Source organism: Alligator mississippiensis, chromosome 11 (assembly GCF_030867095.1).
Source record: "Alligator mississippiensis isolate rAllMis1 chromosome 11, rAllMis1, whole genome shotgun sequence".
NCBI classification, from domain to species: Eukaryota; Metazoa; Chordata; order Crocodylia; family Alligatoridae; genus Alligator; species Alligator mississippiensis.
Genome location: NC_081834.1, coordinates 64,011,502 through 64,024,149, shown reverse-complemented (window position 1 = coordinate 64,024,149; position 12,648 = coordinate 64,011,502). Strand labels below are relative to the sequence as shown.

The following is a 12,648-nucleotide window of genomic DNA, read 5'->3' as shown; positions in this document are numbered from 1 at the left end:
CTTTCCTGCTTATGCAGGGGGTCGGACTCGATGATCTATTGAGGTCCCTTCCGACCCTAGCATCTATGAATCTATCAATCTATAATTAAACAAAATAGCAAAAGATTAAGCCAAACCCAATCCAGGCATTTATGTTCTGCAATGAAAGAGCAGTTGCGCTGGGGGCAGGCACTTGGGGGTCGTTGTCGCACTTTGAACTCACTCCAACCTCCTTCTCGACTCTCTTTCACACACAGACAAAGGTCCATGCTCCTATGGAGCAAATGCCCCCAAGAAGTGCCCATTGTTCGGGTCTGGCACTGTCTCTCCTGGTTCTCTGGTCCCAGCTTGGGGGCTGCGATGCTGGCAGCAACTGGGGCCTGCCCAAAGGCTGGAGGGGTGGCTGCCAGGGAAAGATGCAGCAGCAGGAGGGGTCCTGTTCTCAAACAGACCCCGCTGCCAGCAGACAGGCACCTTCCTGGTACTCGGCAGCCCTGCAGGAAGTTCCCTGTCAGGGCACAGGATGTGGCCAGGCCACAGCCAGCAGGAGGCTCAGATCTGGCCATGCCAGGGTGGGACTTGGCAGGGCAGGCGTGCTGCCTGGAGACAGCTGCAGCCCCACAACACCTACCACTGCACCCAGCCTGAGCCACCCCAATGCTCCTCTACCTTAATGCATGCCCTTCCCCAGCTCAGTATGTCCTGTCCCACAGCAAGGGGCTTTGTTTTGCAAAATCAAGGCAATAAAAGCAAGGCATTTGGAAGGGCTGAATCAGCATGGGTTCCTCAGTGATCTGTCTCTCCTCTTCCACCAGTCTCTCAGGAGTTGTCACGGGCCTCACGAGGCTCTGCTGAGCTGTGGGAATGAGACATGGAAGATGTTGGAGCTGTAGGGACTGCAGCACTGGGGAGGCATTGACCCCTGCTTGGCTCCAGACAGGGTCACCCTGCTCTGAGGAGAGGTGATGTCCACCCTCAACACACCTGGCACTGCCAGGTCCCCTGCGCTTCACTAGCTCTGCTCCCGGCAGTGCCTGGACTTCAGCCCCTTGCCCAGATCTGCAGGCCTCAAGGCCCAGTCTTCCTGGGGGGGTGATGGACACCCCACTCTGCCCCTCTCCCCCCAGGAGCAGACAGGCTTGTGCACAGCCAGCCATGGAGCTCTCCTGGCCCTCAGACCCCATGGCTGCCTGGCGTGGGGTGACCCGTGGATCCCAAGGCTGGTCGGAGTGGTGCAGTGTCTCCTCTGTGGGATACCTTGAGCTAGAGTCCCCTGCACTTACCTTTGAAGCGGGTGCTGGAGCTGCGATTGCTCCCTGTGCAGGAAGGACAGACATTAGCCACGTGTCTCCGGCCCCTGAGATTCCCCCAGCTCCACCCTGCACCTTGTACCCTGGGCACAGGAGAGCCAGGTGGGCATGAGCTGCTGCCAGTGCAGCCAGTAGGCCCTTCACACTTACCCTGTCCTGGAGCAAGAGTGACCAGGTGTGGGCTAGCAGGGGCTGGCCAGGTGATAGGGAGGGTATCTGCCCCTTCCCCTGCCCTGCCCCTACAGGGCTCGCACAGAGGGGGTTTGGGTTGCCAGGAGCCCTTTGGCCCCACATGCAGCCAGAGCTGCCACCTCCACCCAGGCAGACCCATGGCAGGGCCATCCTGCAACCTCCCTGAGTCAGACCCACAGGCTGGCTCTCCATCCACCCCCTTACCAGCCAGGCCCCAGAAGTCCCTCCCCTGGGTTGGGTCCCTCACACTGAAACTCAACGGAGCCATCAAAGCCTTTGCAGGCTGAGGGGGGACAAAGAGGGGATTAGAGGTCCCTGAGCAATCCCATGCCTTGCATGCCCCATGTGAGCCCTGCTGGCAGGAATGCCCAGATACCACAGTGACGGGCACCCTTGTGACACTTAGGGCAGGAGTGAGGCTCAACAGAGCCCCCTAGCACCAGTGACAAGGAGAGATTGGAGGGGGCTGCGCACTTACACGGTCTCTGCTCTGTGCCCCGGTCCCCGTTTCCCTGCAGAGAGAAGGCAGAGGTCAGCAAGTGCAGCTGCTTCCTCAACCAGGGATGGCTCTGACCTGGGGCCACAGCCCTGAGAGGAGCTGCCTGCCCAGCATGGAACCATGGGTTGAGACCAGGATGCAGGCCCCAGGACACCCCCATTGGGGGAGGACAATGGGGCTGTGCAGCATGGTTCACATGGAGCCCAAGAGCCCTCAGGGGCCCTCAGCAAGGCAGCCGCAGAGCACTGGAGGTGGGGTCTGGCTGCTGCTGCCCCTGGAGCATGTGGACCTGGGAGTCCAGAGCAGCCAGAGAATCCACAGTATCCCCCCAGGTCCCAGGCAGAGCAATGATGACAAGGCCCCACCCCACTCCATCAAGGCCTAGGCATGGACTGACCCCAAAAACTTCACCTGGCACTTACTGAGGAAGTAAATAGCTGTGCTCATCGCAGCAATAATGACCAGCACGATCGTGATAACGAGGGCCAAATTCAGGCTGGACTCAGGCTCTGACAGAGGGAAGGGGCTTGTGAGCAAGGGGAACCCCCAGACCTGCCCTCCCTGCTGCAGGGCCCAAGTGTCCCCTTCCCATGGGTGCCCCATGTCTCCTCCAACCCCACCAGTCTTTCCCACTTAGCAGGGTTAAGAAGCCCCTCCCTCCGCTAGGGGCTGGGGTCTCCTCCCTCTCCATGCGGGGGTCACTCACTCTGTCTGCTCTTGTCCCAGGCCACTCTCAGGTCTGCCCCCAGGCTCACATGCTCCACACAGCAGGTGTAGTTGTGGTTGTTGTTTGGGTCGATCTCGATGGTGGCCCAGGTCTGGTAGGTCCCGTCTCCGCTGGGAAGGACCCCTGAGCAACTCGTCTCCTGAGGCTGCGCCTCCCCATTCTTCAGCCAGACGACAGAGATGTTTTTGGGGTAGAAGCCATGGACCTGGCAGGACAGGGTGGTGAGTCCGGCCCAGGATGATGGTCTGTCACTCACCTGTGACATGGGGGACTCTGGGAGGGAGGAGACACCTGCTAGAGCGACTGGCCCCTTGGGTCTGACATCCCTGCCAGGAGGCTGGGCTGGGTCCCTGCACTGGGCCATACACAGCTGGCTCTGTCAGCCATTTCAAGCAGGACCAGACGGCATCAGGGAGGGAGCGCAGGGGACAGGAGACCAGGCTATGCTGGGTTCGGGTCTGCAGGAACGGGGTCTGATACAGCTGATCTCTGGTTCTCAGACACATGGCTGGGGCACAGACAACTCATGGGCTCCACCCAGCCAGGGGCTTGACCAGGGCAGGGACAGAGCGCACTGTATCACACAGCAGCACTGGGTCGTGGCCCAGGGGCAGGACCAGGACCAGGACACAACACATGCCACCCCAAACACAGGGAGATTGGGTGAGCGTTCCCCAGGGGGAAGGGGTGCCCTTCTCAGTACTGTCCTGGGTGGGTGACACTGGGACTCACTGCTCTGCAGCGCTGCCTTCCCGTGCTGCAGGTACTTCCATAGCCACTCGATGCACTTCCCCTCCAGGTAGGCTCTTACAATCAGAAGAAGGTTCTTATCCCCATTCCACCTGCTCTGAGTGACCTGGGCCTGTGTTGGGACTGCTACCCAGGTGTGTGTTCTCAGATCATAGCTGATGAAGTCTTCCCCATCATAGCCAAATTGCATGTAGCCCTCAGTGCTGTTGTCTTCACCAAGCTCACAGCCATACATGAACTGGAGAGTGTAAGACCCTGAAACACAGACAGATCCACGCCTGGGTTAGGGTCACAGCCCCAGGGAACAGGTGCCACCAAGGGCTGCCAGGTTGGAGAGGAGCAGATCCCACCTCATGGAGGGCAGGTAGCTCTGGGACAGCTCAGAGGCCCCATTCACAGAGACCAAGGCTGGAGGGACACAACTGCAGCCCACACGCGCCCTGGGAACCCAGGAGCCCAGGGCTGGGGAGAAGGGGTGGGAATGAGCCACTGGAAAGGAAAGGGCAAGGGTGGCAGAGCAAGGGGCAATGTCAAACCAGCCAGGGCAAGTCTGGATTGATAAGCAGAGTGAGGGCTGGGGTCTCGACTGTGATTGGGAGGACCCCCCCCCCCGCCCGAGGTGGCACAATTTGGGCGGGGAGAGGACACTTGGACTGAGGCACTGGGAGTCCCACAGTGGGGGTGGGCAACACAGCCCAAGGCAGCTCCGGCCCCACAAGGAACTCTGGGTGGGTGTGGGGGCAGCCTTTACACCTCCCACTGCTTCCCTGGGGAGACTGCTGGGGCTGCCTCCTGCCTGCGGTGCCTCTGATGGGGGATGAGCCCCCTGCCCCAGGGCCAGCCGCTGCACTCCTGTGTACCTGCCCTGGGGTGGCTGAGGCCCTCCCGCTTCTCACAGGGGCTCTTCCGCATCCCCCCTGCCCAGGCACCAGGTAGGCCCAGCCCCTGCCCTGGCCCAGCCCCTGCCCTGGGGACTTTGCCAAGGCACAGACCAGTCTGAGGTCCTCACAGGGCCCTACCTCTGGGGCAGGCTGGGCAGTGTCCTGTGCCCTCTTCCCCTGCCAGGCTGCAGCAGGGTGCAGCACCAGGGGCTTTCAGCAAGAGCAGAACCAGCTCTGCAGAGGCCCAGGGCAGGGAGCAGCAGGCACAGTGGGAAGGGGGTTGGGCTGGCTAGAGGCTCAGGCAGGAGCCCCAGGAATGGTAGCTGCCATCATTGCCCTCGCTGACAGCACCAGTTGCATGAGCCCTTTGGGCCCCAGTGCAGGAGATCCAGCTGCACAGGACTGGTGATAGGGACCCCTGCACCCAGCTGTCCTGGGCATCACAGGCCTACACGGCTCCTTGCCCTCTCACACATCTGTCCTCCCTCCACAGCCCCAGCCCCAGCCCCAGCCCCAGCCCCTTGTCCTTCCCAGCCCCATCAGCTGCTACACGCAAGACTCAGAGCCACTCAGCCTGGGTCAGAGGGGCTCCCTGGGCTGGGGTCACCGTAGGGCCAGGAGCCCCTTCCGTAACACAGGGGTTGCAGCACTGTTCTCACCCCGGTGCCCACTTACGCTGTGACGGGGACAGGCTGGTGTGTTCAGAGGCCTGGGGGGGATGTCTGGCACGGGGGCCAGGGCGGGCTCACCCAGGGAGGGCGGTGCACACTCCTTCCTCCTCTCTGCTGTATGTCAGAGCTGGCAACCCAGGCCCTGGCAGCACGTGGCAGGGCAACAACAGCCCCTGGCTGACCCTTTTAAGGAAGGCAGAGCATATTTGGAGGCCACAAGGGCTGACCTCAAACACACCTCACCTGTCAGTGACACTGAGATGCTCAGGACAGAGCTCAGGTGTACCAGAAAGCCCCCTTTTCCTCTAATGTAGCAGAAAGCCCCCTTTTCCTCTTGCCTGCATTTGCTCTCCCCTCTTTGGATATGTTTCTCTTTTTCTACCTTTTCTTCCTTCCTCTCTCTTTCACTTTAAGATAAGGAATTGTATTTTAAAATTTGTATGTGTGCATTTTGTATCTCCCCTTGTAGTTTGGTATTTTTATCTATTTGTGTGCCATGGCATTTGTAGCTTCCCTGTATCAGGCTGGCCTCTGAAAGAGTGAGTGAATCAGTGATTGAATGTGTAACATGGAAGCAGGCAGCAATTATCACCTGGAAGCTGAACTCAATAGAAGACAGTGTAACAACCGGGAAATCTCTAAACGTCACTGATCAAGGGCTAGAAGCCCTGGCCTGACTTAATCAACACCAGAGACCAACTTTTGGGCTGAATATCTCCAGATGGACCACTCCCAGAGCCCTATTCTAAATTCATCAACGGACTCCCAAACCTGCACATACATGCGGACGACCCCTGGGGCTGACAGATGCTGTCCAGTAGCCACCGAGGGGGGGAAGTCCCACGAGGGTCAATGACCCCTGGATTGGGCAAACCAGAAAACTGGGGAGTCACCAAAGTCTGCCAGGGACAGATAAAAGGCAGTGAAAAGTGACCCTCAGTGGCGCCCTCTTGATCTCCAACTCGACCAGACCTGTCCAGCCAGAAGGACCAGCCGGCGACCCCCTTCTGGAAGATAACACCACGCTGAAAGAAGCCTCAACGACAGACTCCAGCGCTTGTAGGATAGGTATACCTGACTCTGTAGCCTGCTACTGTGTGTGTGTATGTGTGTGCATGTGTGTGTGTGTGTGTATGTGTGTGCATGTGTGTGTGTGTGTGTGTGTATGTGTGTGCATGTGTGTGTGTGTGTGGACCAGCCCCAAGGTTTATGATTACAGTGTTTCAATCTGCCTAATAAACTAGAATTTTAAGGATCCCGAGTTGGACATTTGTAACTGTTCAACACAGGGAGCTCCAGGCAACAGGACAGGGCAGGAGCTGGGGAGCTGTGCACTGACCCGCGGCAGGACAGAGAACAGCCGTTCCCACCACTATCGGGCACACGGGGTTTCCCTCCATGCATCAGCTTGGGACCTCCAACCTAGGGGATGAGGGCTTGGCTCCTGCTGCCAGGAGCTAGACAGCCCAAGAGGTCTGTGTAACAGGTGCCAAGGCATTGACCTGCCGGGCCAGGGAAGCACCAGTCTTGGTTTCCTGTGCACAGGCCAGGGGATGCTGCTTACAGCAGATGCACGGGAAGGGGAGAGGGCTTCCTCCGCAGCCACCTGATCCTGATTGAAGACTGAGTTGGTGCCCCTGCCCCTCACCCTGCTCCTGCCTGAGGTGATGGCAAAGAGTAGCTGGCTGGCTGGCGCCAGAGACTGCACATGAGACAATGCAATGTCCTCCCAGCTTCCTACCCTAAGCTGCTGGGCAGGTGCCTGCCCCACTCCCTCATCAGTCACCCCTTGGTCCCAGGGTCCCCCTGGTCCTCCTGCCCACCCCTCCTGCCCACACTTACAGTCGGTCTGGTTGTACCAATGCCGCAGGGTGACCTGGTTCCCTTCAAATCCCTGCTGCCAGCCCCGCAAGCTCCTGGTTTCCCTTTCCCAGAAGTCTGGGTTGACGGCCCCCTGCACCCAGTCCCCACGTGGCTCCTCTCTCCGTGTCTCGCTGTCATAGTGAAGAATTTTCTGGTCGTGTACATAGCTCACAGCAGTGAAGGCAGGCACACCTGGGCTGGGATCCAACACCCCCGTGTAGAAATGCCGGTAGGAGGGAGAGCCTGTGGGAGAGTGACAGGTCAACACTAGTGGGGGCAGCCACCAGTGCCCTTGGGTGCTCACTGCCACCTCCCAGAGGGGCCACAGAGGAAGGACCTGGCACTGCAGGCCAGGTCGGAGTGGAAGTGCAAAGTGGAGTGAGCAATGGGGGCCAGCAGGAGAGGGCAGATCCTCCCCTGCTCCCTCCTCAGTCCTTGGGTCCTGATCTCAGCACAGCAGTGCGGAGAGAAGAGCAAGCAAAGCCCAGAACAGCCTCTGGCTGCGTCCAAATCCAACCCCATCTCTCTGCCCCTAACCCGTCACAGTGGGTCTCAGGCTCGGACCTGAGGCCCTTCAGGACACGCCACCTCTTCCTTTCCACTCGTTCTTGACCCAGAAATACACCAGAGCCGCCCCCCTGGGGCACAGGCCTCAGACTGCCACAGGCCGCTGCTCTGCAGGACACGTCTGACGCACCCGATGCTCCTGCGACGCTCCCTGCGTGTCTCAGGAGCCCGGTCTGTGCCCCTGGGTGTGCTGACACTGCTGCCTTGAGGGCAGCCTGGGAGCACCTCCAGCACTGGGGAACCGCGGCGCTAGAACCGGACTGGCTGCCCGGGGCACTTCTCTGCTCTTGCTACCACCGGGTGTCTGTCCCAGGGTCTCCTGTTTCAGTCTCTGGACTCATCTCATGACCCATTGCACAGCAGTGCTGGCAGGTGCCTCTCGCTATTAGAAGCCAGCTCTGCAGGGTCGCCTGGCCCGGACCCACCCCTGACCTGCTGCAGCCCAGACCTCGTGGTCCACCTCTAAGAGGAGGAGGGCCAGCCCCGCAAGTCACTGACTGGCCTTCCTGAGGCAGGGGCACAGCAAGGGGGCAGGAGAATCCGTGGGGCAAAAAATGGAAACCCCCAGGGGTGGGAGCGCAGGTGGGAGTGCTGGGCACGTGGCACGGCCCGATCCATGGAGGCGAGGCCGGGGCAGGCTCGCCCTCCTGCAGGCGGCGGCGGCGGGGTCGCCCCTCGGCCCGGCAGCCCCCGGCCCGGATCACAGCTGCGCCCCGAGCCACCCCGGCCTCCCGCAACCCCGGCAGGGCCGGCCCGCCTGCATGCGCAGCCACTCACCAGCGTGGGGCCCGGGCACGGCCGGGGCCGCCACAAGCAGGGCCAGGGCCAGGGGGCTCCGCTCCATGGCGGCTCGGGGCGGTGCTGCGGCCGGTGCCTGCCCAGCCGGGCTGCCCGTGCGTGCTGCGCCGAGCCAGCCCCAAGCCACTGTGGCCTGGCCCGCAGGTGTAAGGGTGCACCAACAGCCCTGGGGCCGGAGCAGTGGAGACTGGCCCAGGCCGGCAGCGACACGACACGACACGACACGACCCTCCCGGCACCGACTGAGCGCGGGCAGGGTGCCACCCGGCTCCGTGGGCTGCCCTCGGGCTCTGCCACAGGGAAGGGGCTGGGGAGAAGGGACCGAGCCCTGCCCCCGCTGCGGCAGAAGGTGCCCAGCGCCCCGCCGTGCCCGCCATGTCCCCCGCAGTGCCCCGGTGTGCCCTCAATCCCCTTCCCATCCCCATCACGGGGGTCCAGGTCGCCTCTGTGCGGGGGTCCCAGGCCACTCTCAAGTATCCAACGCCCAGGCTCACACGCTGTGCTGCAGATGTAGCTGTGGTGGCTGCTGGGGCAATCGCTATGCCGACCCAGGTCTTGTCGGTCCCGTGTTTTACCTGATCAGCTCATCTCCAGCGGCTGCGCTCGTTCTTCTGCCAGCCCCGGGAGTGGAAGCTGTGGACCCGACAGGACAGGGAGGTGAGTTCATCCCAGGGCGACGGCCTGTCGCTCACCAGTACCACTGGACGCTCTGGGAGGGAGGAGACACCCCAGTTAGAGAGGCCTTCCAAGCTGGATCTGGTGGGGCTGAGATACCCACCAAGAGGCTGGGCTGAGACCTACACTGGGCAACGGGGGCAGCTGGACCCAGCTCCATTTCGGCCCAGGAACTGTTGCCTCCCCCCTACTTCGGGAACAGGAGCACCAGGGACACAGTTCCCCAGGTGTGACAGGCCCCCGCCCAAGCTCCTGACACACCAAACAGCTGGTGGTTGGCACGGACCCAGGGAAGAGGAAGAGCTCGAGCTTGTGTCCCTGCCAGAGGAGTCATGTGCCCATATGCTCCAAATCGGACCAGACTCAGGTGGCCGGGCTGTCATCATGCCAGCTAGAAGGGACATACCCATTGGCCTGGAGCCCAAAGGAAACAGGCTAAGCGTGTCAGAAGGAAAGGACAGAGGACATGCCAAAGCTCTAGGAAGGAAGCGTGCTTTTCCTCCACTGCCAGAGCCCTGGAAAAGGGCTGCATGTTGCCCCAGCAGTCAGAGCTGGGGCTTGTCCTTCGTCAGAGGCTGCAGGGACTCTTCCCTTGCCCAGAACCACATCCCAGGCAACAGAGATGAGACGGGAAAGGGGGAGGGCAGCGTGGAGGAGCTGGGCAGAAGCATAACCAAAGGAGCTGTGGGGAGGCAGCTCTCTGATGAGACAGGAGCATCAGGAAGACCTGTGGGCCAGAAGTGCCCCCACAACCAGTCAACTTGGAGTGCAAGCCACTTGAAGACCCGGTATGGGCAAGCCTGGGCTCCACCATACCCTGCCAGGTGCACAGGCAGAAAGAGCCCACACAATAAGGGCCACTAGCCAGTGGGTGCAACAAGCCCAACCCAGAGGGCCAGAAGTGGTGCCCAGGAAGGGGACAGCTCAGTGTGTGGAGGCATAGCTGCCATGCCTGAGCTATTTGTATGTTCTTACCTGTTTGGTTGTGATTGTGAGACAGAGGCACAGGCACTATGCTAGCAGATCCGATCCTCACTGCACACCTAAAGAAGAAGGAGGGATCACATAGTGCATGACTCATCATCCAGATTCGATAGTCACTCCTGAGTGGAAAGGAGTGGGGTGGAGGGAGGAGGAGGCCCACAGGCGCTTTACACCAGGCCGAGCGCACCAAGGCCATCAGAGAACCACCGGTACCACCGCTCTCTAAGTGAAGATTCCTCTGGAGGAAACAGCAAAGTCGTGGTGGGCAAGAAAGACAAGGTGTGTCATGACCAGGTGAGCAGGGCATGATCACTGTCTGTCGGGGATTTTTCAGGCATAGGCATGTCACACCACGTCTTGAACTGAGGGAATGGGGTCTATTGCTAGAGCTGCTCTCTACTTCTCAAACATGGGCCTGGGCCAGACACCTGGGAGGATGCCCTCACCTGGAGGGGTGTGACTGGGGCAAGGACAGACCTCACTGGGTACGAGAGTAATAGTGTGAGGGTAAAGATATCCTGCCAGTGGCAGTGCTTACTATCTCCCACGTGGGAGGAGCAGTATGTTCTTAGTGGGGTGGGTGGGATGGCCCTGGTCAGTGCTGCCCTAGGGTGGGGTAAGACTCATGCTCACTTCCCTGCTGCGCTTTCACCCTGTACTGCACGTACTTCTGCAGCCCCTTGATGCAGGTCTCCAGGTAGCTTCTCACTTGCTGAAGGCTGGCCTGATCCTCATTCCAGCTGCATTGGGTGACCTGGGCCTGTAGGGAAGACTGCTACCCAGGCACGAGTACTCATGTCACAACTGAGGAAATCTCCCCCATCATAGCTGTACTGCCAGAGATCCCTAATGACACCATCACCCCTGAGCTCACACCCGTACATGAGCTGGAGAGTGTGAGACCCTGAAACACACACACACCCCCTCCCACCCAGGCCCTGGATCAGGACTTCCAGGATGGTCCAGACCCAACCTCACAGGGGTGGGGTTGTGTTACATCCAATGACGCTACTATGGGTCTTTTTACCAGGTACAGAGACTAAGACACAGTTGTCCTTAACTTTAAGCAAGTTTTTTGAACCCTAATACTTACAATTTTAAATCAAAAAGCCAAAATAACCTTAACAGTTACAATTCTATTACTGTAGTTAGTTAAAAACAACATCCCATCTCACCATCCTGAGATGCAATGAACAGGATGTCACTTGTTGATTAGGCTGTAAGGTCTTGTCCGGGGCACCCAGCTCCTATATCTGAGTTTGGCTCAGGGTAGAGTTTTGGTCCGAGGATCAATGCTGAGGATTTTTCAGTGGGACTTTGAAAGAACCAAACCTATCTTGTCTACACAGCCCCATTTCTTATCTTAATACATACTCTGTCCTATGGTCATTTATGTCGCACATTTCTGCAGCAATATTGCATGTTACTTAACAGCTATTTTTTCTATGGTTTGTTTTACCTTAGAGAGTCTCTAGCTGTTAAGATCACATGTTGTTTTTCTGCTTTTAGCCAACTTCTTAGTTTCCTTAATTCATTCTGACTTAGCAAAAAACTGCATTTCATGTAAACAACACCCATTGCTGGGTGAGAGTCAAGCTACTTCTGTCAAGCAGGCTGTACTTATGTCAAGGGCCTTTATTCTAGGCTAACAGAGGGGAGGAGGGTCGCTGGGACAGCTGGGGGGTGGGAGGCAGTCCAGCAGGATAAGGCAAAAAGGAGACACGACAGCAGCCCACGCACATGCTGGGAATGCCAGAGCTGGACCAGAGGGGTTGGTGTTCATGGACCCTTGAAGGTAAAGGGTAAGGTCAGCAGAGGAAGGGGCAGGGATGAAACCAGGCCGGAAGGAATCCAGGCTGGAAAGCAGAGCGGTGCTTCTCCTCCCGGGAGCAGCGAGAGGCTGCACAGCCTCCCCAGGGGACAGCAGGGGCGGGAATGGAGCTGGGCCACATGGAGCTTGGTCAGCTGCCTGGAGAGCAGGGACCAGACGCAGGGGCCCAGGAGATGCTTCCCAGTCCTGTGTCCCATTCAGAACAAGCCCCTGCCCTGCCACCCCACAAAGGTGACAGGGGCCCGTTTCCTGCACCCCCACCAATTGCACTGATGTACCCGATCCCTGTGCTCACACCCTGGGGCTGCCCTCACCTGGTCTCCTCCATCTACCTCCACCCCCAGTGGAGTCTCATCTCCTCACATGGACTCTCCAGCATTGCACGCCCATCCCCACATCACCTGTTCCTGTGGACACGCTGGTCAACACCCTCGCAGCTCCCCACCCCCCACTGCTGGCACGGCCACCCCGCCCCACCACAGGGACAGGGACAGGGACAGGGCGCACTCACCACCCATCTGATTGTAGCGATGCGGCAGGGTGCCCAGGTCCCCTCCCCACCCCGCTGCCAGCCCCGCATGGTCGGGTGCTCCTGTCCCAGACGTCTGGGTCCACGGCCCCTGCACCCCGGCCCCACGGGGCACCTTCCTCTGCCTCCCGCTGCCTGTCGCCACGTCTGTCCCGGCCCTGGCCGCTGTGTGGCGAGGGGGGAGAGGGGGCGCTGCAATTGCAGCTAAGTTCACACATACTTGCGGTGCCCGCGGGAGGTCCCGCACGGCTCGGTCCGTCCTGTCCCGTCCCGTCCCGTCCCGTCCTGCTGCAGCGCGGCCCGGCCCCGGCAGTCATCGGGACCCCGCGGCCCGGCTCCGAGCTCCGCCCCGCAGTGCCGGACCGGCGCCCCGGCTGCGGGCTGCGGGCACT

General features: G+C 60.0%; 1 protein-coding gene across 1 annotated transcript; it reads right to left on the bottom strand.

The window, feature by feature from the left end:
- Window positions 1-704: 704 nt before the first annotated feature.
- LOC102559303 (major histocompatibility complex class I-related gene protein) lies at window positions 705-12,055 on the bottom strand. The gene is made up of 10 exons (XM_014607004.3): window positions 12,042-12,055; window positions 9,888-9,955; window positions 8,732-8,812; window positions 6,852-7,115; window positions 3,440-3,712; window positions 2,687-2,980; window positions 2,403-2,489; window positions 1,960-1,993; window positions 1,263-1,295; window positions 705-835 (listed from the first exon to the last, which is right to left on the bottom strand). Exons 1-10 carry the CDS (start codon window positions 12,053-12,055, stop codon window positions 799-801), a joined length of 1,185 nt encoding a protein of 394 aa, XP_014462490.3. The 3' UTR covers window positions 705-798.
- Window positions 12,056-12,648: the final 593 nt, after the last annotated feature.

Bases quoted from the DNA above. Each gene is read 5' to 3' on its own strand.
- LOC102559303 (XM_014607004.3), bottom strand. The intron at 2,981-3,439 runs GTGAGTCCCAGT...CCTCCCTCCCAG, and splicing joins GAAGGCAGCGCTGCAGAGCA to AGTCCCCCATGTCACAGGTG. The intron at 836-1,262 runs GTAAGTGCAGGG...TCATTCCCACAG, and splicing joins CTCCAGCACCCGCTTCAAAG to CTCAGCAGAGCCTCGTGAGG.